This window comes from Pseudophryne corroboree, chromosome 1, assembly GCF_028390025.1.
Source record: "Pseudophryne corroboree isolate aPseCor3 chromosome 1, aPseCor3.hap2, whole genome shotgun sequence".
In the NCBI taxonomy this organism is placed as follows: Eukaryota; Metazoa; Chordata; class Amphibia; order Anura; family Myobatrachidae; genus Pseudophryne; species Pseudophryne corroboree.
Genome location: NC_086444.1, coordinates 998,052,064 through 998,079,882, shown reverse-complemented (window position 1 = coordinate 998,079,882; position 27,819 = coordinate 998,052,064). Strand labels below are relative to the sequence as shown.

Below are 27,819 nucleotides of genomic sequence, written 5' to 3'. Positions count from 1 at the left end.
TTCCAATATTCTTTCTCAGACAGGTAAGGCATGACATTGCTCTTTTACTCGCATGAGCGGAGAATCCTGGGGCGCACCAGTATGCTCTTACCAATTTGCACATCCCCTCCTTGCCTAGATGAGTCAGCCCGTGAGCTGCTTCAGCCAGACATGGAAGGTATGCCCTGGGGGCCACTGGTTTACCATGTCCATCCGTCCAGAGCCCTGAGGACTCCTGGCCATATCCCTTTGCCTTCCAGACTGCTCTTTCCTGTGTGGAACACAAATTCTGCATCTCACACAACTTTTGTGTGTTGATGGTATTAAATACCATCAGTTGTGTGGTGTCTGTCTGTATGGGGGTAGCAGCTGCAAGCTTTGCGGCTTCGTCTGCTCGGCTGTTACCAAGGGATACTGGGTCTTGGCTATATGTATGTGCTTTACATTTGATAACAGCCACTCTGTCGGGTTCCTGTATCGCTGTTAGAAGCCTTTTTATATATGCTGCATGCGCTATCGGTGTACCAGCTGCCGTCATGAAATTTCTGAGGCGCCATAGGGCTCCGAAATCATGTACTACCCCGAAGGCGTATCTAGAGTCGGTGTAGATATTGGCTGACTTACCCTTAGCCAATTCACATGCTCTGGTTAGGGCGACCAGTTCAGCAACCTGGGCTGAGTGAGGTGGACCTAGCGGTTCCGCTTCTATGGTGTCTTGGTCATCTACGACTGCGTATCCAGTACACAAGTCTCCCGAGTCTGACTGTCTATGACAACTACCGTCAGTGTAGAACGTGAGTTCTGCATCTTCCAGTGGATTGTCACTGATGTCAGGCCTTGCGGTGAAATTTTGGGTCAAATATTCCATACAATCATGTGTATCTTCCTTTGCATTAAATCCTCCTTCCCCATCACTCTCACCTTCCACCCTTTGTGCCTGACCAGGCACACCTGGGAGAAAAGTTGCAGGATTTAATGCGCTGCATCTCCTTATGGTGATGTTTACTGGGGCCATTAATGCCAATTCCCATCTTGTAAACCTTGCAGATGAGACGTGTCTGGTTTGGGCAGAATTCAATAAGGCAGATACCGCATGTGGTGTATGGATTGTGAGGTTGTGGCCTAGCACGACATCTTCGCTTTTTGTCACTAGCAATGCTATCGCCGCAACGCTACGCAAGCATGTGGGGAGGGATCGCGCTACCGTGTCTAGCTGGGCGCTGTAGTATGCGACTGGCCTGCTGGCGTCACCGTGTTTTTGGGTTAGTACACCTGCTGCGCACCCAGTACTTTCTGTTCCGTATAGTTCAAAGGGTTTCCCATAGTCTGGCATACCTAGTGCTGGTGCCTGCGTTAGGCACTGTTTGAGTCTCTCAAATGCTGTTTCGGATTCGTCTGTATGCGAAATCCGATCAGGTTTGTTTGAAGAGACCATTTCCTGCAAAGGTAACGCCAATATGGAAAACCCTGGGATCCAATTACGGCAATACCCACACATTCCTAAAAACGTCCTGATCTGTTGCTGGGTTTGTGGCAGTGTCATGTCTCTAATGGCTTGGATTCTATCAGCGGTCAGGTGTCTCAGTCCTTGTGTTAGACAGTGTCCCAAATATTTTACCTTGGTTTGGCATAATTGTAACTTGTCTTTGGAAACCTTGTGTCCGGTGTCTGAAAGATGAAACAGGAGCTGTTTCGTATCCTTCAGAGATGCTTCCAGTGAATCTGAACACAGTAATAAATCGTCCACATACTGTATCAATACTGATCCACTGTCTGGTTGGAAAGACTGTAAACAATCATGCAAAGCCTGAGAAAATATACTTGGACTATCTATGAAACCTTGGGGTAACCGAGTCCACGTGTATTGGACTCCTCTGTATGTGAATGCAAACAAATATTGGCTGTCAGGGTGCAGAGGTACCGAAAAGAAAGCGGAGCAGAGGTCAATAACAGTGAAAAATTTGGCAGTGGGAGGAATTTGCATTAGGATGACAGCTGGATTAGGCACTACGGGGAACTGACTTTCAACTATTTTGTTAATCCCCCTTAGATCCTGCACTAGCCTGTAACCCCTCCCCCCACTCTTTTTAACAGGGAAGATGGGACTATTTGCTGTGCTGGACGTTCTTACTAGAATGCCCTGTTGTAGCAAGCGCTCTATTACGGGAAAAACTCCTAACTCCACCTCTGGCTTCAGAGGATACTGTGGGATTTTTGGAGCTATCCTACCATCTTTTACTTGTACAATTACTGGAGCTACGTTTGCCATTAATCCAGTGTCCTGTCCATCTTTTGTCCAAAGTGACTCTGGTATCTGAGATGTCATCTCTTCTACTTGGGATGGATTCCTATTTGTCATAATGGAATGTGACATTCATTTTGATGGGGAGTCTAACATGTCTCGTACCTCCTGGACGTGATTCTCAGGAATGTCCAAGAATACACCTTCAGGAGTACAATAAATGACGCAACCCATTTTACATAGTAAGTCTCTACCCAGGAGATTAGTTGGTGCCGATGCAGCCAGCAAAAAGGAATGCTTGGTATGCAAAGGCCCTATTGTAATCTCGGCTGGTTTGCTAACAGGGTAGTGCTGGACTACTCCTGTTACTCCCATGGCTGGAATTGTCCTACCAGTGGTTCTCATGCCCACTGTCGAATTTATCACTGACTTGGCCGCCCCTGTGTCTACAAGAAAGTTTAAAGTTTTACCAGCTACATTGATTGCAATCTCTGGTTCACTTCCAAGACTGGCAATCAACTTAACTGGCTGCAGATTACAGGTATGGCCACACCCCTAGTGGGTATGCTGACCTCCCTGTATCCCGCTGGCAGCGACTACTTGTGAGGGGGTTAGCTGGGAACTACCAGAGGCATGCCAATCTCTGTTCGGGGGATATCTTTTTGTTTCCCCTGTATGTGGCTCGAAACTCCGCCTCTGTGGACCCTGCTCCCAATGTCGTGTGTCGTGTCGTTGTCTAGGGGGTTGAAAAGATCTTTGTACACTCTTTGTTCTACATTCTCGTGCATAGTGTCCCGGTCTGTTACAAGAAAAACATGTTATTACACTTGCCTTACCCACAGGATTCGGTGGTACATACGCAGGCTGCCTTGTGGTCAGCGCCTGTATACTTACGGACATCAACTTATCACTTTGCGACTCCCTGTGCCTAGTGATGTTTCTGTCGTGATCAATAGCAGCCTCTCTCAATGTGGACACTGACAGACCTCGCCAACATGGTTGTGTGGTCTGTACCCTAGCTTTTAATGTTTCTTTCAAACCATCCATCAGTACAGATACTGCTACTTCTCGATGGTTTGGGTTGGTCTTAATGTCTTCTATACCAGTGTACTTTGCCATTTCTAATAGTGCCCGGTGAAAATATTCTGTTGCCGTTTCGGACTCCTTTTGCTTAATGGAGAATATCTTGTTCCATTTAACAACGGCTGGGAAATACTCCTTTAGCTGTAAATTTATCCTTTTTGCATTATCCTTGTTGTACACGTCTGTAAGCGGTACATCTTTATCCAATGCGCAGTCAACTAAGAATTGAGTTGCGTCGACATTGGAAGGTAAACAAGCTCTTAGCAGTATCTGCCAATCCTTGTTGTTGGGTTCTACAGTGTTACCTAGATCCCTGATGTATTTTTGGCTAGCAACTAAGTCTTTCCTGGGGTCAGGAAATTCGGACACTATTGTTCTTAATTCCATTCGGGAAAATGGAGTGTACATGGCAATGTTCCTTATGGGAGTGGCTCCAGACACATCTGTTTTTCCATTGGGAACTGCTATTACCCTTACAGGAGCAATTCTAACAGCCTCATTCTGCGTAGATTCTACAACTTGTGGTACAATTGTTTCAGTGTAGTGCATGGTGCCGTACTTACCCGTTGACACGACCTCACCTATCCCTCCGCTAGGGGCTTTCACTAATCTCGTGGGTGTCGCTGTGCCTACTGTGGTCTCTGCTATGGTGGCCGCAAGAGAGAGAGCTGAAATTGTTGCCGAATCTTCTTCTTGATCACACTCCTGAGGAAGGTTCAAAACAGGGTACAACTTGCACGGGTTAATAATAGCATGAGTTACTTGGTTAACATCATTTATATTTACAGGGTTACTAAGTGTTTGTGTTTTACAACCCAGTGCGTTTCTCTCCGCAATCAACTTCTCTCCTGCAATGTATGGTGGAGGAGGGGCTGTGGCTATCAGCTTACTGACTGCCCCAGATCCTGCCGCCAGAGCCAAACCTCTCTGTATCTCACCTTCCTGGTGCCATAACTGTAAATAATCATGATGCTGAATTCGTCTCTTTGTTGATTTTACGAGACATATCCTCCTCCTTAAATTTTGTAACACGTCTGGACTGAAGCTACCTATTCTTGGGAATTTGTCCCTGTCTTGTACAGTCATTCTCTCCCATTCATCACATAAAGATTCTGTGTGACTTCCGTATTTTTCACACATGATGTACCTTGCCGACCCAACGGGTCGGTTCTCTGAATCAACCCGAACCGAGGTTGATCGCCCCCTACCTGAACAACTGGCCCCCATAATTCTGCAGGTGTTGCTTATTCCTCCTTGGATCTTTATCTCAAGGTTTTCAGCGAACCCTTACAAACAAACCAAGATGTCCTGGGCAGGCCGGCGGTGGCGGTTTACCAAGTACCCCACTTACTTCTCGCCCACGTTGGCCAGTACTGCAATAACTGTAACCAGAGCTGCTGTACCCAACCCAGGGCCCCTGTGAACCTTCTGTTTACTGGAACATATGAGGGTTACCCGAAGGACACTTACTCTTTCCAGTAAAGGTGGGGTTGTTAGATAGTTCCTGAGTGACCAGCGAACTTCCCTTTAAAAATAAAAAATTACACAAATCACGTCAGAATGTACAGATAGCGTTTGTGACCACTTTACTCTAATGGTATTAGGTCAGATTACTAACTACTGCACACAATTACGTGCGGTCCAATCGTTCAGTACATAAGCACTACTTGTCATGTACTGAAAGATCAATGGAATCGATGTTTCCGGCCGCGATTCCTTCAGCAAGAGCTTATGGCCTATATGGGTTCTGCACCAACACCCCAGGCGTTGTGCCTCTTGTACCTTTATAGCGGACCTCTTTGTCTATTTTACCTGTTACCTTATGACCTCCTGGTCTGTTACCGTCTGTTAATGACCTCCTGGTCTGTTACCTTATGACCTCCTGGTCTGTTACCGTCTGTTAATGACCTCCTGGTCTGTTACCTTATGACCTCCTGGTCTGTTACCTTATGGTCCGCTATACTCTAATGCTCAAATATTATTTAACCAAGGATGCCTCCCTAGCCACCGTATATGTCACTTACACGTGTGTCCCTTGACGAGTACCCGACTTTCCTTTTGGTTCAACCTCTAAGTTATATAAACTTATGTGATAAAAACACACTCACTCAACACATGTACACTTTGTTTCTATATCTATTTCTGCGCAGAAATTGTCTTCAGTCCAACTGTGTTACCAATTAGGAGCAGGATCTGTTAAACTAAATTTCAGATTTTTCCAAAAATAGATTTGCGTTATTTACCGCGTCGCGTTATTTACCGCTGTGCGTTACTTATCGCCTTTTCGCTAATTATCGCTTTGCGCTAATTCAACTTTTCGTGACTTGAGCTACGTTGCGTAACCAGACGCTACGTTGCGTAATGTACGCTGCGTGCGTCTGCCGTTTGGATTGCGTACGCAAGTCTTTTGTTAGGGACACGTGTACGCAAAACAAAGATCCACCGTAGCACAATTTCTACCTTTATCAATGTAGATGATCCCTGATCATCTACCGCACACCACACTGACTGCCTTATCTCCCAGACAAGCCGTGTGTTGGTCTATACTTTAACTATTACCTCTACTATGAAATAACAGCAAATCTCTTTTAGCACTTTCTATCAACTATAAAACTTGGCAAACAGGAATAGTGATATACGAAATTTGAAAAAGAAATGCAGATAAATGTATGCGTGCGTGTATACGCAAGACAGAAGAGAAATAAAACAGTTTTAAAAGACACAAGCGTTTTGTTCTTACTTCCGGTTCCCGGATTCCTTCAGCACTCTTTATCTAAGCGAAGCAGACGCTTATCCCGTCAGCACTGCGAGACAACCTCCCACCCTTTGCTGGGGGGATAATGTCTGCTGATCTACCTAGTGCAGATATGAGAAGGATAGGACGAGTCCCCAATTGACAATGCTAAATTCCTTTGTCGTATAAACAACCCTCTATGAAGTCTAAGAACACTGTACGCTGTTTACTTAAGAAGTACCGTAATGGTACGCTAGTTGCGTAACGATCGCTCAGCCGTAGGCGAGACGCTCAAGCGTCACGTTCGCTCACGGCCCAGTGATCACAGGACACGTTATTGGCTATGACTAGAGTAATGATTCGCTATGGCGTAGCGGACGCTCGAGACCACGAGGAGATCACCAGCGGCGCAGACGCTCACAACGCTATACCTTTATGTCTAAACCTTATACCAATGAAATACACAGAATACCTTCATGTGAATACAGGGTGTAAGTGCAACCTTGTGTAACCTGACTAACTACAAAGCTGCTTGAGCGTCACCGACGCTCAAGTGAATACTTAACACTATAGAAAAATACACAGATACTGGTTTAGGGTCCAAAGCCTATTAACTGTATTATATCTAATATACTTGTAAAAGGGGATAACAGTACAAATGATACACTACAATATAACAGAGACTTCCTAACCAAAATACAATACTATCTAATACAATACAATACTAGTCTAGGGGAGATACGAGAGAGAGAGAGAAGGGAAAGAGAGAGAGAGAGACGGAGAGAGATGAGAGAAATTGGCTCACAGAAAGACAATGATTACGGAGAGAAACTTACGCACAAGGGTAAACGATCGCATGCGCCTGGACATCCAGCACCCGATTTTCAGCAATGAGAACCGTTGAAGAGTGAGAGCTGGATGTGGTCGGCCTGCCTATTTATGCCCCACACACAATGCAATCTCATAGTCCCTACAATCCCATTGTCCATTGGATGAAGGAATTCGACCCTGTATCACAACAAAAGGTCATAGGTTGATTCATACAGGTGGGCTGTGACGATTTCCAACAGCTCAGGTGGGTGGGAAACTAGGTTTCCCGCCGCATACCTGAGTACGAGTAAATAATAGAAATGGACATAAACTTCTTATGTCCATAACTATTCGCACGAGCGATTAATACGCTCCAAACCAACACCGGAATATTGCTAATTAAATACTCTTCCGATGGGTACCAAACACTGCTGTATGATTCCTGTTAGACCCTTCGTACAATACAAAGAGGGATTACTTTAAACAGGGACCTTCTATATTAACCAAACTTTCAGAAACTATCAAAGGGATCATGATCTATAATTTACATTAATTGTGAAAATATGTAACGAATGAGTCGCACGCTACGACTACATAAACTCTACCGTAAATACGCATACCGCGCCTGCGAGTGCACGCTATTGCGGGTATGCGCCTTCACGGGAGAGCGTACGCATGCGCAGCACGGACCAGTGTGCGGTGCAAATATGGCAACGTGCATGGGGATATTTTTCTGACTTTGACACAGGCATTATACTTAGGCCAGCTATTGCGTCAGCTTGGATGTGCAGTGCTGCCGCTGCGTGGTCAGATAAACTGTCAGAAAATATTGACACATTAGACAGAGACACGATCCTGTTAACCATAGACCATATAAAAGACTCAGTCTTATATATGAGAGATGCACAAAGGGAAATCTGCCGATTGGCATCTAAAGTAAGTGCATTGTCCATTTCTGCTAGGAGAGGTTTATGGACTCGCCAGTGGACAGGAGATGCAGATTCAAAAAAGCACATGGAAGTGTTACCATATAAGGGTGAGGAATTATTTAGGGATGGTCTCTCGGACCTAGTTTCCACAGCAACGTCTGGGAAGTCAGCATTTTTACCCCATGTCCCCTCACAGCCTAAGAAGGCGCCGTTTTATCAGGTTCAGTCCTTTCGGACCCAGAAAAACAGGCGTGGAAAAGGCGGGTCCTTTCTGTCCAGAGGCAGAGGTAGGGGAAAAAGACTGCAACAAACAGCTGGTTCCCAGGAGCAAAAGTCCTCCCCCGCTTCTTCTTCCAAGTCCGCCGCATGACGGTGGGGCTCCACAGGCGGAGCCAGGTACGGTGGGGGGCCGTCTCAAGAATTTCAGCGATCAGTGGGCTCGCTCACAGGTGGATCCCTGGATCCTTCAAATAGTATCTCAGGGGTACAAACTGGAATTCGAGGCGTCTCCACCCCACCGGTTCCTAAAATCTGCCTTGCCGATTGCTCCCTCAGACAGGGAGGCGGTGCTAGCGGCAATTCACAAGCTGTATTCCCAGCAGGTGATAATCAAGGTACCCCTACTTCAACAAGGCCGGGGTTACTATTCCACACTATTTGTGGTACCGAAACCGGACGGTTCGGTGAGACCCATTTCTCTGACGTCCTAGTGGATGCTGGGGACTCCGTAAGGACCATGGGGATTAGCGGCTCCGCAGGAGACTGGGCACAAAAGTAAAAGCTTTAAGACTACCTGGTGTGCACTGGCTCCTCCCCCTATGACCCTCCTCCAAGCCTCAGTTAGATTTTTGTGCCCGAACGAGAAGGGTGCACACTAGGTGGCTCTCCTGAGCTGCTTAGTGAAAAGTTTAAGTTTAGGTTTTTTATTTTCAGTGAGTCCTGCTGGCAACAGGCTCACTGCATCGAGGGACTAAGGGGAGAAGAAGCGAACTCACCTGCGTGCAGAGTGGATTGGGCTTCTTAGGCTACTGGACATTAGCTCCAGAGGGACCGATCACAGGCCCAGCCATGGATAGGTCCCAGAGCCGCGCCGCCGGCCCCCTTACAGAGCCAGAAGACAGAAGAGGTCCGGAAAATCGGCGGCAGAAGACGTCCTGTCTTCAACAAGGTAGCGCACAGCACTGCAGCTGTGCGCCATTGCTCTCAGCACACTTCACACTCCGGTCACTGAGGGTGCAGGGCGCTGGGGGGGGGGCGCCCTGAGACGCAATAAAAACACCTTGGATGGCAAAAAAAATGCATCACATATAGCTCCTGGGCTATATGGATGAATTTAACCCCTGCCAGAATACACAGAAAAACGGGAGATAAGGCCGCCGAGAAGGGGGCGGAGCCTATCTCCTCAGCACACTGGCGCCATTTTCCCTCACAGCTCCGTTGGAGGGAAGCTCCCTGGCTCTCCCCTGCAGTCACTACACTACAGAAAGGGTTAAAAAAGAGAGGGGGGCACTAATTACGCGCAGTATTAAATAATACAGCAGCTATAAGGGGAAAAACACTTATATAAGGTTATCCCTGTATATATATATAGCGCTCTGGTGTGTGCTGGCAAACTCTCCCTCTGTCTCCCCAAAGGGCTAGTGGGGTCCTGTCCTCTATCAGAGCATTCCCTGTGTGTGTGCTGTGTGTCGGTACGTTTGTGTCGACATGTATGAGGAGAAAAATGATGTGGAGACGGAGCAGATTGCCTGTAATAGTGATGTCACCCCCTAGGGGGTCGACACCTGAGTGGATGAACTGTTGGAAGGAATTACGTGACAGTGTCAGCTCTGTATAAAAGACAGTGGTTGACATGAGACAGCCGGCTACTCAGCTTGTGCCTGTCCAGACGTCTCATAGGCCGTCAGGGGCTCTAAAGCGCCCGTTACCTCAGATGGCAGATATAGACGCCGACACGGATACTGACTCCAGTGTCGACGGTGAAGAGACAAATGTGACTTCCAGTAGGGCCACACGTTACATGATTGAGGCAATGAAAAATGTTTTACACATTTCTGATAATACGAGTACCACCAAAAAGGGGTATTATGTTCGGTGAGGAAAAACTACCTGTAGTTTTCCTGAATCTGAGAAATTAAATGAGGTGTGTGATGATGCGTGGGTTTCCCCCGATAACAACTGATAATTTCTAAAATGTTATTGGCATTATATCCTTTCCCGCAGAGGTTAGGGTGCGTTGGGAAACACCCCCTAGGGTGGATAAAGCGCTCACACGCTTGTAAGAACAAGGGCTCTACCCTCTCCTGAGATGGCCGCCCTTAAGGATCCTGCTGATAGAAAGCAGGAGGGTATCCTAAAATGTATTTACACACATACTGGTGTTATACTGCGACCAGCAATCGCCTCAGCCTGGATGTGCAGTGCTGGGTTGGCGTGGTCGGATTCCCTGACTGAAAATATTGATACCCTAGATAGGGACAGTATATTATTGCCTATAGAGCATTTAAAAGATGCATTTCTATATATGCGTGATGCACAGCGGAATATTTGCCGACTGGCATCAAGTCTAAGTGCGTTGTCCTTTTCTGCCAGTAGAGGGTTATGGACACGACAGTGGTCAGGTGATGCGGATTCCAAACGGCATTTGGAAGTATTACCTTATTAAGGGGAGGAGTTATTTGGGGTCGGTCTTTCAGACCTGGTGGCCACGGCAACAGCTGGGAAATCCACGTTTGTACCCCAGGTCGCCTCTCAACATAAGAAGACGCCGTATTATCAGGCGCAGTCCTTTCGTGGGCAAGTGGACAAAAGGTTCCTCATTTCTGCCCTGTGACAGAGGGAGAGGAAAAAGGCTGCAGAAATCAGCCAGTTCCCAGGAACAGAAGCCCTCTCCCGCCTCTGCCAAGCCCTCAGTATGACGCTGGGGCTTTACAAGCAGAATCATGCACGGTGGGGGCCCGTCTCAATGAATTTCAGCGCGCAGTGGGCTCACTCGCAAGTAGACCCCTGGATCCTTCAGGTGATATCTCAGGGGTACAAATTGGAATTCGAGACGTCTCCCCCTCGTCGTTTCCTAAAGTCGGCTTTACCGATGTCTCCCTCTGACAGGGAGGCAGTTTTGGAAGCCATTCACAAGCTGTATTCCCAGCAGGTGATAATCAAGGTACCCCTCCTGCAACAGCGAACGGGGTATTATTCCACACTGTTGTGGTACCGAAGCCGGACGGCTCGGTGAGACCGATTCTAAATCTAAAATCTTGAACACTTACATACGGAGGTTCAAATTCAAGATTGAGTCACTCAGAGCAGTGATTGCGAACCTGGAAGAAGGGGACTACATGATGTCTCGGGACATCAAGGATGCTTACCTTCATGTCCCAATTTACCCTTCTCACCAAGGGTACCTCAGGTTTGTGGTACAGAACTGTCACTATCAGTTTCAGACGCTGCCGTATGGATGGTCCACGGCACCCCGGGTCTTTACCAAGGTAATGGCCGAAATGATGATACTCCTTCGAAGGAAGGGAATTTTAGTTATCCCTTACTTGGACGATTCCCTGATAAGGGTAAGATCCAGGGAACAGTTGGAGGTTGGTGTAGCACTATCTCAGGTAGTGTTGCGGCAGCACGATTGGATTCTCAATATCCCAAAATCGCAGCTGATTCCGACGACTCGTCTTCTGTTCCTAGGGATGATCCTGGACACAGTCCAGAAAAAGGTGTTTCTCCCGGAGGAGAAAGTCAGGGAGTTATCCGAGCTAGTCGGGAACCTCCTATAACCGAGCCAAGTCTCAGTACATCAATGAAAGGGTTCTGGGAAAAATGGTGGCTTCCTACGAAGCAATCCCATTCGGCAGATTCCACGCAAGAACTTTCCAGTGGGACCTGCTGGACAAATGGTCCGGGTCGCATCTTCAGATGCATTAGCGGATAACCCTGTCACCAAGCACAAGGGTGTCTCTCCTGTGGTGGTTGCAGAGTGCTCATCTTCTAGAGGGCCGCAGATTCGACATTCAGGACTGGGTCCTGGTGACCACGGATGCCAGCCTGCGAGGCTGGGGAGCAGTCACACAGGGAAGGGATTTCCAGAGCTTATGGTCAAGCCTGGAGACATCACTTCACATAAATATCCTGAAGCTAAGGGCCATTTACAATGCTCTAAGCCTAGCAAGACCTCTGCTTCAAGGTCACCCGGAGTTGATCCATTCGGACAACATCACGGCAGTCACCCACGTAAACAGACAGGGTGACACAAGAAGCAGGAGGGCAATGGCAGAAGCTGCAAGGATTCTTCGCTGGGCGGAAAATCATGTGATAGCACTGTCAGCAGTATTCATTCCGGGAGTGGACAACTGGGAAGCAGACTTCCTCAGCAGACACGACCTCCACCCGGGAGAGTGGGGACTTCACCCAGAAGTCTTCCACATGTTTATAAAACTCGACAAGCATTGCGCCAGGTCAAGGGACCCTCAGGCAATAGCTGTAGACGCTCTGGTAACACAGTGGGTGTACCAGTCAGTGTATGTGTTCCCTCCTCTGCCTCTCATACCCAAGGTACTGAGAATCATAAGATGGAGAGGAGTAAGCACTATATTCGTGGCTCCGGATTGGCCAAGAAGGACTTGGTAACCGGAACTTCAAGAGATGCTCACGGAGGATCCGTGGCCTCTACCTCTAAGAAGGGACCTGCTCCAGCAAGGACCCTGTCTGTTCCAAGACTTACCGCGGCTGCGTTTGACGGCATGGCGGTTGAACGCCGGATCCTGAAGGAGAAAGGCATTCCGGATGAAGTCATTCCTATCCTGATCAAAGCCAGGAAGGATATAACCGCAAAACATTATCACCGCATTTGGTGAAAATATGTTGCGTGGTGCGAGGCCAGTAAGGCCCCGACGGAGGAATTTTCAACTAGGTCGATTCCTACATTTCCTGCAAACAGGAGTGTCTATGGGCCTGAAATTGGGGTCCATTAAGGTTCAAATTTCGGCCCTGTCAATTTTCTTCCAAAAAGAAAAGGGGTACTGTATATACAGCCTCCTTTTGTGCCTCCAGTGGCACCTTGGGATCTCAATGTAGTTTTTGGGTTCCAAAAGTCACATTGGTTTGAACCACTTAAATATGTGGAGTTAAAATATCTCACATGGAAAGTGGTCATGCTGTTGGCCCTGGCCTGGGCCAGGTGCGTGTCAGAATTGGCGGCTTTATCCGGTAAAAGCCCTCATCTGATTTTCCATTCGTACAGGGCGGAATTGAGGACTCGTCCTCAGTTTCTCCCTAAGGTGGTTTTCAGCGTTTCACCTGAATCAACCTATTGTGGTGCCTGCGGCTACTAGGGACTTGGAGGACTCCAAGTTGCTAGACGTTGTCAGGGCCCTGGAAATATAGGTTTCCAGGACGGCTGGAGTCAGAAAATCTGACTTGTTGTTTATTCTGTATGCACCCAACAAGCTGGGTGCTCCTGCTTCTAAGCAGACTATTGCTCGTTGGATTTGTAGTACAATTCAGCTTGCACATTCTGTGGCAGGCCTGCCACAGCCAAAATCTGTAAAAGCCCATTCCACAAGGAAGGTGGGCTCATCTTGGGCGGCTGCCCGAGGGGTCTCGGCTTTACAACTTTGCCGAGCAGCTACTTGGTCAGGAGCAAATACGTTTGTAAAATTCTACAAATTTGATACCCTGGCTGAGGAGGACCTGGAGTTCTCTCATTTGGTGCTGCAGAGTCATCCGCACTCTCCCGCCCGTTTGGGAGCTTTGGTATAATCCCCATGGTCCTTACGGAGTCCCCAGCATCCACTAGGACGTCAGAGAAAATAAGAATTTACTTACCGATAATTCTATTTCTCGTAGTCCGTAGTGGATGCTGGGCGCCCATCCCAAGTGCGGATTGTCTGCAATACTGGTACATAGTTATTGTTACCAAAAAATCGGGTTATTGCTGTAGTGAGCCATCTTTTCTAGAGGCTCCTCTGTTATCATGCTGTTAACTGGGTTTAGATCACAAGTTATATGGTGTGATTGGTGTGGCTGGTATGAGTCTTACCCGGGATTCAAAATCCTTCCTTATTGTGTACGCTCGTCCGGGCACAGTATCCTAACTGAGGCTTGGAGGAGGGTCATAGGGGGAGGAGCCAGTGCACACCAGGTAGTCTTAAAGCTTTTACTTTTGTGCCCAGTCTCCTGCGGAGCCGCTAATCCCCATGGTCCTTACGGAGTCCCCAGCATCCACTACGGACTACGAGAAATAGAATTATCGGTAAGTAAATTCTTATTTTTAAATTTGAAATCCTTGAACACATACATAAAAAAATTCAAGTTCAAGATGGAATCGCTCAGGGCGGTTATTGCGAGCCTGGACGAGAGGGATTACATGGTATCCCTGGACATCAAGGATGCTTACTTGCATGTCCCCATTTACCATCCTCACCAGGAGTACCTCAGATTTGTGGTACAGGATTGCCATTACCAATTCCAGACGCTGCCGTTTGGACTGTCCACGGCACCGAGGGTATTTACCAAGGTGATGGCGGAAATGATGATACTCCTTCGAAAAAAGGGAGTTTTAATTATCCCGTACTTGGACGATCTCCTAATAAAAGCGAGGTCCAAGGAACAGTTGTTGGTGGGAGTAGCACTATCTCAGGAGGTGCTGCACCAGCACGGCTGGATTCTGAATATCCCAAAGTCACAGCTGGTTCCGACGACACGACTACTGTTCCTGGGTATGATTCTGGATACAGTCCAGAAAAAAGTGTTTCTCCCGGAGGAGAAAGCCAGGGAGTTGTCATCTCTAGTCAGAGACTTTCTGAAACCAAAACAGGTATCAGTGCATCGCTGCACGCGGGTCCTGGGAAAGATGGTGGCTTCTTACGAAGCAATTCCCTTCGGCAGGTTCCATGCCAGAATCTTTCAGTGGGACCTGTTGGACCAGTGGTCCGGATCGCATCTTCAGATGCATCGCTTGATAACCCTGTCTCCAAGAACCAGGGTATCGCTACTGTGGTGGCTGCAGAGTGCCCATCTTCTAGAGGGCCGCAGGTTCGGCATACAGGACTGGGTCCTGATGACCACGGATGCCAGCCTTCGAAGCTGGGGGGCAGTCACACAGGGAAGAAACTTCCAAGGACTATGGTCGAGTCAGGAGACTTCCCTTCACATAAATATTCTGGAACTAAGGGCCATCTACAAAGCCCTAAGTCAAGCAAAATCCCTGCTCCTACACCAGCCGGTGCTGATCCAGTCAGACAACATCACGGCAGTCGCCCATGTAAATCGACAGGGCGGCACAAGAAGCAGGATGGCGATGGCGGAAGCCACAAGAATTCTCAGATGGGCGGAGAATCATGTACTAGCACTGTCAGCAGTGTTCATTCCGGGAGTGGACAACTGGGAAGCAGACTTCCTCAGCAGACACGACCTCCACCCGGGAGAGTGGGGACTTCATCCAGAAGTCTTCCAGATGCTGGTAAACCGTTGGGAAAAACCACAGGTGGACATGATGGCGTCCCGCCTCAACAAAAAGTTAAAAAGATATTGCGCCAGGTCAAGGGACCCTCAGGCGATAGCTGTGGACGCTCTAGTGACACCGTGGGTGTACCAGTCGGTTTATGTGTTCCCTCCTCTGCCTCTCATAACAAAGGTATTGAGAATAATAAGAAAGCGAGGAGAAAACACCATTCTCGTGGTTCCGGATTGGCCAAGACGAGCGTGGTACCCGGAACTTCAAGAGATGCTCTCAGAGGACCCGTGGCCTCTACCGCTCAAACAGGACCTGCTACAACAGGGGCCCTGTCTGTTCCAAGACTTACCGCGGCTGCGTTTGACGGCATGGCGGTTGAACACCGGATCCTAAAGGAAAAGGGTATTCCGGAAGAAGTCATTCCTACGCTTATTAAGGCCAGGAAAGATGTTACGGCAAAGCATTATCACCGCATATGGCGGAAATATGTTGCATGGTGCGAGGCCAAAAAGGCCCCAACAGAGGAATTTCAACTAGGTCGATTTCTGCATTTCCTGCAAGCAGGAGTGAATATGGGCCTAAAACTAGGCTCCATTAAAGTACAGATCTCGGCTCTGTCGATTTTCTTTCAAAAAGAACTAGCTTCAGTACCTGAAGTTCAGACATTTGTGAAAGGAGTGCTGCATATTCAGCCCCTATTTGTGCCTCCTGTGGCACCTTGGGATCTCAACGTGATGTTGAGTTTCTTAAAATCACACTGGTTTGAGCCACTAAAAACCGTGGATCTGAAATATCTCACGTGGAAAGTGGTCATGTTATTGGCCTTGGCTTCAGCCAGGCGAGTGTCAGAATTGGCGGCTTTATCATGTAAAAGCCCTTATCTGATTTTCCATATGGATAGGGCAGAATTGAGGACTCGTCCCCAGTTTCTCCCTAAGGTGGTGTCAGCGTTTCACCTGAACCAGCCTATTGTGGTGCCTGCGGCTACTAAGGATTTGGAGGACTCCAAGTTGCTAGACGTTGTCAGGGCCCTGAAAATATATGTTTCCAGGACGGCTGGAGTCAGAAAATCTGACTCGCTGTTTATCCTGTATGCACCCAACAAGCTGGGTGCTCCTGCTTCTAAGCAGTCTATTGCTCGCTGGATTTGTAGTACAATTCAGCTTGCACATTCTGTGGCAGGCATGCCACAGCCAAAATCTGTAAATGCCCATTCCACAAGGAAGGTGGGCTCATCTTGGGCGGCTGCCTGAGGGGTCTCGGCTTTACAACTTTGCCGAGCAGCTACTTGGTCAGGGGCAAACACGTTTGCAAAATTCTACAAATTTGATACCCTGGCTGAGGAGGACCTGGAGTTCTCTCATTCGGTGCTGCAGAGTCATCCGCACTCTCCCGCCCGTTTGGGAGCTTTGGTATAATCCCCATGGTCCTTACGGAGTTCCCAGCATCCACTAGGACGTCAGAGAAAATAAGAATTTACTCACCGGTAATTCTATTTCTCGTAGTCCGTAGTGGATGCTGGGCGCCCATCCCAAGTGCGGATTGTCTGCAATACTTGTAAATAGTTATTGTTAACTAAAGGGTTATTGTTGAGCATCTGTTGAGGGGCTCAGTTGTTTTCATACTGTCAAACTGGATATAGTATCACGAGTTGTACGGTGTGATTGGTGTGGCTGGTAAGAGTCTTACCCGGGATTCAAAATCCTTCCTTATTATGTCTGCTCGTCCGGGCACGGTGTCCTAACTGAGGCTTGGAGGAGGGTCATAGTGGGAGGAGCCAGTGCACACCAGGTAGTCCTAAATCTTTCTAGAGTGCCCAGCCTCCTTCGGAGCCCGCTATTCCCCATGGTCCTTACGGAGTTCCCAGCATCCACTACGGACTACGAGAAATAGAATTACCGGTGAGTAAATTCTTATTTTCTCTGACGTCCTAGTGGATGCTGGGTACTCCGTAAGGACCATGGGGATTATACCAAAGCTCCCAAACGGGCGGGAGAGTGCGGATGACTCTGCAGCACCGAATGAGCAAACTCAAGGTCCTCCTCAGCCAGAGTATCAAACTTGTAGAATTTTGCAAAAGTGTTTGAACCCGACCAAGTAGCCGCTCGGCAGAGTTGTAAAGCCGAGACCCCTCGGGCAGCCGCCCAAGAAAGGCCCACCTTCCTCGTGGAATGGGCCTTTACTGATTTAGGATGCGGCAGTCCAGCCGCAGAATGTGCAAGCTGAATCGTGCTACAGATCCAGCGAGCAATAGTCTGCTTTGAAGCAGGAGCACCCAGCTTGTTGGGTGCATACAGGATAAACAGCGAATCAGATTTCCTGACTCTAGCCGTCCTGGAAACATAAATTTTCAGGGCCCGGACTACGTCCAGCAACTTGGAATCCTCCAAGTCCCGCGTAGCCGCAGGCACCACAATAGGTTGGTTCAAATGAAACGCTGATACCACCTTTGGGAGAAATTGGGGACGAGTCCTCGATTCTGCCCTGTCCATATGGAAAATCAGATATGGGCTTTTACATGACAAAGCCGCCAATTCTGACACACGCCTAGCTGAAGCTAAGGCCAACAGCATGACCACCTTCCACGTGAGATATTTTAGCTCCACGGTCTTAAGTGGCTCAAACCAATGTGATTTCAGGAAATCCAACACAACGTTGAGATCCCAAGGTGCCACTGGAGGCACAAAAGGGGGCTGAATATGCAGCACTCCCTTAACAAACGTCTGAACTTCAGGCAGTGAAGCCAGTTCTTTTTGAAAGAAAATAGAGAGGGCCGAAATCTGGACTTTTATGGATCCCAATTTTAGGCCCATAGTAACTCCTGACTGTAGGAAGTGCAGAAATCGACCCAGCTGGAATTCCTCTGTTGGAGCCTTCCTGGCCTCACACCAAGCAACATATTTTCGCCATATGCGGTGATAATGTTTTGCTGTCACATCCTTCCTAGCTTTTATCAGCGTAGGAATCACTTCATCTGGAATGCCCTTTTCCGTTAGGATCCGGCGTTCAACCGCCATGCCGTCAAACGCAGCCGCGGTAAGTCTTGGAACAGACAGGGCCCCTGCTATAGCAGGTCCTGTCAGAGCGGCAGAGGCCATGGGTCCTCTGAGATCATTTCTTGTAGTTCTGGGTACCAAGTTCTTCTTGGCCAATCCGGAACGATGAGTATAGTTCTTACACCTCTCTTTCTTATTATCCTTAGTACCTTGGGTATGAGAGGAAGAGGAGGGAACACATAAACCGACTGGTACACCCACGGTGTCACTAGGGCGTCCACAGCTATCGCCTGAGGGTCCCTTGACCTGGCGCAATATCTTTTTAGCTTTTTGTTGAGGCGGGACGCCATCATGTCCACCTGTGGCCGTTCCCAACGATTTACAATCAGCTTGAAGACTTCTGGATGAAGTCCCCACTCTCCCGGGTGGAGGTCGTGCCTGCTGAGGAAGTCTGCTTCCCAGTTGTCCACTCCCGGAATGAACACTGCTGACAGTGCTAGCACGTGATTCTCCGCCCATCGAAGAATCCTTGTGGCTTCTGTCATTGCCATCCTGCTTCTTGTGCCGCCCTGGCGGTTTACATGGGCGACCGCCGTGATGTTGTCTGACTGAATCAGCACTGGTTGGTTTTGAAGCAGGGGTTCTGCTTGACTTAGGGCGTTGTAAATGGCCCTTAGTTCCAGAATATTTATGTGTAGGGAAGTCTCCTGACTTGACCACTGTCCTTGGAAGTTCCTTCCCTGAGTGACTGCCCCCCAACCTCAGAGGCTTGCATCCGTGGTCACCAGGACCCAGTCCTGTATGCCAAATCTGCGTCCCTCGAGAAGATGAGCACTCTGCAGCCACCACAGCAGAGACACCCTGGCCCTCGGGGACAGGGTGATCAGCCGATGCATCTGAAGATGCGATCCGGACCACTTGTCCAACAGATCCCACTGAAAGATCCTTGCATGGAACCTGCCGAAGGGAATTGCTTCATATGAAGCCACCATCTTTCCCAGGACTCGCGTGCAGTGATGCACCGACACCTGTTTTGGTTTCAGGAGGTCCCTGACCAGAGTCACGAGCTCCTGAGCCTTCTCCTCCGGGAGAAACACCTTCTTCTGGCCTGTATCCAGAATCATGCCCAGGAAGGGCAGACGCGTCGTAGGAATCAGCTGCGACTTTGGGATATTCAGAATCCAGCCGTGCTGTTGTAGCACTTCCCGAGATAGTGCTACGCTGACTAACAGCTGCTCCTTGGACCTCGCCTTTATAAGGAGATCGTCCAAGTACGGGATAATTATAACTCCCTTCTTCCGAAGGAGTATCATCATCTCGGCCATTACCTTGGTAAATACCCTCGGTGCCATGGACAGACCAAACGGCAACGTCTGGAATTGGTAATGACAGTCCTGTACCACAAACCTGAGGTACTCCTGGTGAGGTGGGTAAATGGGGACATGCAGGTAAGCATCCTTGATGTCCAGCGACACCCTAAAATCCCCCTCTTCCAGGCTTGCAACAACCGCCCTGAGCGATTCCATCTTGAACTTGAACTTCCGCACATAAGTGTTCAAGGATTTTAAATTTAGAATGGGTCTCACCGAACCGTCTGGTTTCGGTACCACAAACATTGTGGAATAGTAAACCCGTCCCTGTTGAAGGAGGGGAACCTTGATTATCACCTGCTGAAGGTACAGCTTGTGAATAGCCGCCAGTACTACCTCCCTTTCCCCGGGAGCAGCTGGCAAGGCTGATTTGAGGTAACGGCGAGGGGGAGTCGCCTCGAACTCCAGCTTGTATCCCTGAGATACTACTTGTAGCACCCAGGGATCCACCTGTGAGCGAACCCACTGGTCGCTGAAGTGCCGGAGTCGCGCCCCCACCGCACCTGGCTCCACTTGTGGAGCCCCTGCGTCATGCGGTGGACTTAGTGGAAGCAGGGGAGGATTTTTGTTCTGGGAACTGGCTGTCTAGTGCAGCTTTTTTCCTCTACCCCTGCCTCTGGGCAGAAAGGATGCGCCTCTGACCCGCTTGCCTTTCTGAGGCCGAAAGGACTGTACTTGATAATACGGTGCTTTCTTAGGCTGTGAGGGAACCTGAGGTAAAAAAGTCGACGTCCCAGCTGTTGCTGTGGATACGAGGTCCGAGAGACCGTCCCCAAACAATTCCCCACCCTTATAAGGAAAAACCTACATGTGCCTTTTAGAATCAGCATCACCTGTCCACTGCCGAGTCCATAATACTCTCCTGGCAGAAATGGACATTGCATTAATTCTAGATGCCAGCCGGCAAATGTCCCTCTGTGCATCCCTCATATATAAGACAACGTCCTTTATATGCTCTATGGTTAGCAAAATAGTATCCCTGTCGAGAGAATCAATGTTGTCTGACAGGGTATCAGACCATGCTGCTGCAGCACTACACATCCATGCTGAAGCAATTGCAGGTCTCAGTATAGTACCTGAGTGTGTATATACAGACTTCAGGATAGCCTCCTGCTTTCTATCTGCAGGCTCCTTTAGGGCGGCCGTATCCTGAGATGGCAGTGCCACCCTTTTAGATAAGCGTGTGAGCGCCTTGTCCACCCTAGGGGATGTCTCCCAACGTAACCTATCCGTTGGCGGGAAAGGGTACGCCATCAGTAACCTCTTAGAAATCACTAGTTTCTTATCAGGGGAACACCACGCTTCTTCACACAAATCATTTAACTCATCAGATGGGGGAAAAGTCACTGGCTGCTTTTTCTCCCCAAACATAATACCCTTTTTAGTGGTAACCGGGTTAATGTCAGAAATGTGCAACACATTTTTCATTGCTGTAATCATGCATCGGATGGCCCTTGTGGACTGTACATGTGTCTCATCCTCGTCTACACTGGAGTCAGACTCCGTGTCGACATCTGTGTCTGCCATCTGAGGTAGCGGGCGTTTTTGAGCCCCTGATGGCCTCTGAGACGCCTGGGCAGGCGCGGGCTGAGATGCCGGCTGTCCCAAAGCTGTTACGTCATCGAACCTTTTATGTAAGGAGTTGACACTGTCGGTTAATACCTTCCACATATCCGTCCACTCCGGTGTCGGCCCCGCAGGGGGCGACATCACACTTATCGGCTCCTGCTCCGCCTCCACGTAAGCCTCCTCATCAAACATGTCGACACAGCCGTACCGACACACCGCACACACACAGGGAATGCTCTGACTGAGGACAGGACCCCACAAAGTCCTTTGGGGAGACAGAGAGAGAGTATGCCAGCACACACCAGAGCGCTATATAACAGAGGGATTTACACTAACAAAGAGTGAATTTACCCCAATAGCTGCTTATATCACCGTTTGCGCCTAAATTTATGTGCCCCCCCCTCTCTTTTTTACCCTTTTTGTAGTGTATACTGCAGGGGAGAGCCTGGGGAGCGTCCTTCCAGCGGAGCTGTGAAGAGAAAATGGCGCCGGTGTGCTGAGGGAGATAGCCCCGCCCCCTCCGCGGCGGGCTTCTCCCGCTTTTTTTAATAATGTTAATGGCGGGGGATTAGGCACATATACAGTTTATAAACTGTATTATGTGCAGTTTTGCCAAAGGTATACTTATTGCAGCCCAGGACGCCCCCCTCCAGCGCCCTGCACCCACCAGTGACCGGAGTGTGTGGTGTGCTGTGGGAGCAATGGCGCACAGCCGCCGTTTTTCTTCTGGTTCTTCCGTCTTCTGGCTCTGCAAGGGGGACGGCGGCGCGGCTCCGGGAACGGACGATCGAGGTCGGGCCCTGTGTTCGATCCCTCTGGAGCTAATGGTGTCCAGTAGCCTAAGAAGCACAAGCTAGCTGCAAGCAGGTTGGTTTGCTTCTTTCCCCTCAGTCCCTCGTAGCAGTGAGTCTGTTGCCAGCAGATCTCACTGAAAATAAAAAACCTAAGAAATACTTTCTTTTCTAGTAAGCTCAGGAGAGCCCACTAGGTGCATCCAGCTCTGGCCGGGCACAGATTCTAACTGAGGTCTGGAGGAGGGGCATAGAGGGAGGAGCCAGTACACACCAGATATAGTACCTAATCTTTCTTTTAAGAGTGCCCAGTCTCCTGCGGAGCCCGTCTATTCCCCATGGTCCTTACGGAGTACCCAGCATCCACTAGGACGTCAGAGAAATGGGTGTAAGTGATCAAGTAATTCTGGGTAGATGCTGCTCAGCTGCGTTCTTATGTGATATTATGTATAGTGCACTAGTGTATTCCAGTGTGCTGTATGAGGTTGCTGGGAACATACATTACACATATCCCATGAATGACTAGATATGGAAAGTGCATGGTGCCTGTTTGACTTTTATTTAACAAAAACAGCCACTTGATTAAATGAGCCAAGTGGTTCTTATCTGCCGAAAAATTATATTTCTATGTCACTGTCTTTTCAGTTCTTTTTTTCTTCCCCCACAGTTTTTATTATTGTCTTTCAGTAAAATGAGTCTTACATGGAGTTCTCCTTACTTACATTAAGGTCAAGAGCCAAGCTGGTATTAGGCTTTGATGAGCTGTGTGATTTATTTTCCGTTATTAACATATAAAAAAGTAGTTTTTGCATTCTTGTCTTATCTCCCATTTTCCCAGAAGGTGGCGCTGTCTTATCACTATACACTGAGTTGTTTCCTGCTCATAAGTTCCACACATTGATGTGGAAGCTGACGATACCTGTACGACTACTCAACAAGTCTGTACATTTCCTCTGCTGCCAAAAGTACTGATAGGACAGTATAGTGAATAGTGTAAGGAATACATACATACAAATCAGTGCCGTTTCTTGCGGCGGGCGAGCCGTGCAACCGCACGGGGCGCCCGCCGCGGCACTTCCTGAGCACTTTCAAACCCCCCCCCCCCCTCTCCTCCCGAGTGCCCAGCTTGGGGGGTGGAATTTCGCGGAAAGACGCGGTTGGGTCGTGACGTCAAGACGCAATCGCGTCATTCCGCAAAATGTACAGTATGTAAGAGGAACTGCAGCAGTTATCTCCGATACCCGCTGCGATCCCTCCATCCCTGCTGGCAGCTGCAACCCTGAATGGTGGATGCGATGCTGCCATATTTACCTTCACATTCACATTCATATAATGGTGGATGCGATGCTGCCATATTTACCTTTACATTCACATTCTGGAGATTGACCTTCGCAGCTACTGCCACCTGAAGAGGGCTGTAGCCCATTGTAGCCTATGGGCTACACACAGCATATGCAGCTGGAACCCTCCCTGGAAATGGACAGCAGGACAACGCATGCACAGTTGTCCCGCTTCCACACTGAGCACATCGCAGGGACAGGCTCCATCCCTGCGGATGCTCTATAATACATAGTGCTGGTACAATCACATATTGCAATGCTTCCTGGACGCTAATATTATGCTCAGATCACATTGAATATGCGATTTTATGATAAATGAGCCCCTGTAAGAGAAAAAAGTACATGCAAAAGTAGCATACTGCATTTCCGCCCATATGCATATCTGAATGGGCCTGATTCTGCTGCAGGCGCGACTTTGAATTTTACCACAGTCACATCTGTGTCTTGCAGTTACAGGCAAGAAACGCCATGCTAGCTGCCATAGTACTCATTGCGTATCAGTTTCTGAGTGTCTAGTATTCACTTGTGTACAAGATACTGATGGACAATTCACGCAAGCCCCCTGTGCTGCATAATATGTGTATTATTAATAAATAAACCTTTGAATACTATTTTGAATACGTCGGATATTAGGAAGTTATATTTTTCACACACTATAGATAAGAAAATCAATACCGTTTACATTTTCAAACATATCTCGTGCATCATAGGGCCTAATCCAGACCTGATCGCTCCTCTGCGTTTTTGCAGAGGAGCGATCAGATAGCCGCCACCATAGAGAGTGAAAACCCGCCCCGTGCAAATGTGCGAATACATGCGTCCGCCGTGCGAAAACTTTGTCAGACAGCGGACATCTGCATATCCGTTCGCAACTCGCTCACCAATGATTTTTCCAGTCTGGGAGTAGCCCAGGACCTACTCCTACGGTGTGAAAGAAACAGGCTGATCGGGGCCGGAGCTGGCATCACACACCTTCTCTGAAACTGCTTGGACACGCCTGCGTTTTTCCTGACACTCCCAGAAAACGGCCAGTTACCACCCACAGACGTCTGCTTCCTGTCAATCACCTTGCGTACGCCTAGCGATAAAAATTTCCGCACCATTCTGTTGCTGCTTGGGCTTGCGTGTGCGCATTGCGGTGCATGCGCAGTCATTCGATAATCGTCCGTTGTGTGATTTCACACAAAAGCGATCAGGTATGAATTACGCCCTCAGACAGCACGGGACATCTATTATCCAAATGTGATCACTCTGAATAGAAAAATCTGAAACCTTTCAATAGGATGAATGGTCTCAACAAAGCTTTGTTGCAACTTTTTTATTTTTTATATAGAATGCTACAATGTTTCATTAAAACTGCTACCCATTCTGAGTGTTTATAAATTTGTCTGAATCTTTTAATATATTTAATAATGGACATGCAAATGTTGTACCTGGACTCAATTAGTGTTCACAGCAGGGGGAAATTCAGATAAAAAATGCTTTGAGCTGGTATTTAGCTGGAATCCACGGCGAGACATAGATTAATAGGGTGCATAGGACATTTAATGTGGAGTTCTCATTTTATTAGACACCAGTCTGATAGTATATTGCTGTACCTTTACAATTTGGGTAACAGCTACATTTATACTGTAGTTTATTAATCCATTCATGGATGGAGGGGATTGTATACTTAGTTGAACAGAACACAATTTGCATTTTTGCTGTATGCCTGGTAAATCAAGATCTTTGGTCTCGGGTATCCCCTAATTCCAATCTATCTGACAGTTGTGAGTCACGCTTTATGTGCTAGTCTGGTATATTCCCAGGCCTGCCGTCTGCACATTTGCGCCTCAGAGAAGAGCAGTGTCATCGCAGGGTCAGTGGGGCTTTGAATGCAAGGAAAACTGTTACTCTACTTGTACGTGATTTATATTTACCAAAAATGATGCCGGGATTAAATAGAAATGTGCTGGTGAGGAATGTAAGCAGGTGTTTGGCTTGTGGTCAGATAGAATGTGCGTTTTATGTTATTTCTATTTCAGAGACGGGCTGTTACTGAGAACCAAGTCGGAGGACATACTGTCTCAGCTGTCCACCAACCTCATAGGATCAATGCTCACATGTAAACTGGCATTGAGGGGTATGGTCCAGCAGCAAGGCGGTGCCATTGTCAATATAGGTAAATATATATATATAGAATTTTAAACATAGGACGGTTATTCTTCCTGTACTTACAGTATGGAACAGCAGAGTGATCATCAGGACCCTTACACAGTACTTCCCATGTCATATCTTTGTCACACTCGTATGGTTTGCAGTTGTGACTGTCCGATAAATGCGAGTGATAATGATGATGATCTCTTTTTAAATAATGTACATTACACAACAGTAATACTAAATGCTCCTATTGGACAGTGTTTCCATAAGATTTTTCTGATGAAAAAAGTTAAAAACTGGTGCACAAGTAACTACAGTATATGTGAAAGGTACTGTAATACAAAGCAACCAATCAGCTGTTTGCATGAATTTAGCTGCTTGTATTACAGAGTTGATTATTACAATTGATTGGTTGTTATAGATAAGAGCACCCTATTACATAATAACCAGTGCACAAGTTGACATTCATTTCCCACTTTGGGGCTGATTCAATTGTTTTGGCCGTCTAATAATCTCATCTAAATGGGACTTTTTAGATGCCCAAACAATTGTAACAATTCAATTGTACATCACGCATGTCGCGCCCAAACAGACTGAGTTTAGCCATCTATAATGGATAAAACAGTTAAACCCGTCTAAACTCCCTGCTTTGTGCCCAGTTTCAACACATTTTTTATCGCACCTCAGGAGGCTGTGAGAAAAAAATGCGTCCTCTAGGGCCGCTGGGCACCCAAACTGCAGAACAATTGAATTTCTGCAGTTCAGCGCCCTCTAGTGGCAGCCGCTTTAATAACAATGGAACTGCCCTTACAGTATATGTCTTAGGAATTTGTAGTAGGAAATGAAAAGTACAGTATGGTAAACTAGTGTAATATTATTGCAGTTGATCAATGGATAAACCACACTTTCTCTGACGTCCTAGTGGATGCTGGGGACTCCGTCAGGACCATGGGGAATAGCGGCTCCGCAGGAGACAGGGCACAAAATTTAAAAGTTTGACCACTAGGTGGTGTGTACTGGCTCCTCCCCCTATGACCCTCCTCCAAGCCTCAGTTAGGTTTTTGTGCCCGTCCGAGCAGGGTGCAATCTAGGTGGCTCTCATAAAGAGCTGCTTAGAGTAAAAGTTTTGATTGTTTTATTATTTTCAGTGAGTCCTGCTGGCAACAGGCTCACTGCAACGAGGGACCTAGGGGAGAAGAAGTGAACTCACCTGCGTGCAGGATGGATTTGCTTCTTAGGCTACTGGACACTAGCTCCAGAGGGACGATCACAGGTACAGCCTGGATGGGTTACCGGAGCCGCGCCGCCGACCCCCTTGCAGATGCCGAAGTAAGAAGAGGTCCAGAAACCGGCGGCTGAAGGCTTTTCAGTCTTCATGAGGTAGCGCACAGCACTGCAGCTGTGCGCCATTGCGCTCAGGCACACTTCACACCGGCGGTCACTGAGGGTGCAGGGCGCTGGGGGGGGCGCCCTGGGCAGCAATGTTAATACCTTTCTGGCTAAAAAGAATACATCACATATAGTCCATGAGGCTATATGGATGTATTTCACCCCTGCCAGGTCTCAGAAAAACCGGGAGAAGAGCCCGCCGGAATAGGGGGCGGGGCCTATCTCCTCAGCACACAGCGCCATTTTCCTACACAGCTCCGCTGCTAGGAAGGCTCCCAGGCTCTCCCCTGCACTGCACTACAGAAACAGGGTAAAAAACAGAGAGGGGGGACATTTTTTGGCGATATTATATATATTTAAGCAGCTATAAGGAAACAACACTTATATAAGGTTGTTCCTATATAATTATAGCGCTTTGGTGTGTGCTGGCAAACTCTCCCTCTGTCTCCCCAAAGGGCTAGTGGGGTCCTGTCTTCTATCAGAGCATTCCCTGTGTGTCTGCTGTGTGTCGGTACGTGTGTGTCGACATGTATGAGGACGATGTTGGTGTGGAGGCGGAGCAATTGCCGGTAATGGTGATGTCACCCCCTAGGGAGTCGACACCGGAATGGATGGCTTTGTTTATGGAATTACGTGATAATGTCAGCACGCTGCAAAAGTCGGTTGACGACATGAGACGACCAGCAAACCAGTTAGTACCTGTACAGGCGTCTCAAACACTGTCATCGGCTGTAAAACGCCCTTTGCCTCAGTCGGTCGACACAGACCCAGACACGGACACCGAATCTAGTGTCGACGGTGAAGAAACAAACGTATTTTCCAGTAGGGCCACACGTTATATGATCACGGCAATGAAGGAGGCTTTGCATATCTCTGATACTGCAAGTACCACAAAAAGGGGTATTATGTGGGGTCTGAAAAAACTACCTGTAGTTTTTCCTGAATCAGAGGAATTGAATGACGTGTGTGATGAAGCGTGGGTTACCCCTGAT

The 27,819-nt window shown here is 48.1% G+C and overlaps 1 protein-coding gene across 1 annotated transcript in view; it reads left to right on the top strand.

Annotated features, from left to right (window-relative positions):
• CBR4 (carbonyl reductase 4) overlaps nt 1–27,819 on the top strand; it is an 80,863-nt gene that overhangs the window by 29,450 nt on the left and 23,594 nt on the right. Inside the window, exon 4 of the mRNA XM_063948675.1 lies at nt 25,324–25,460. Coding sequence (XP_063804745.1) covers nt 25,324–25,460 — 137 coding nt within the window. The remainder of the gene's footprint in view (nt 1–25,323; nt 25,461–27,819) is intronic.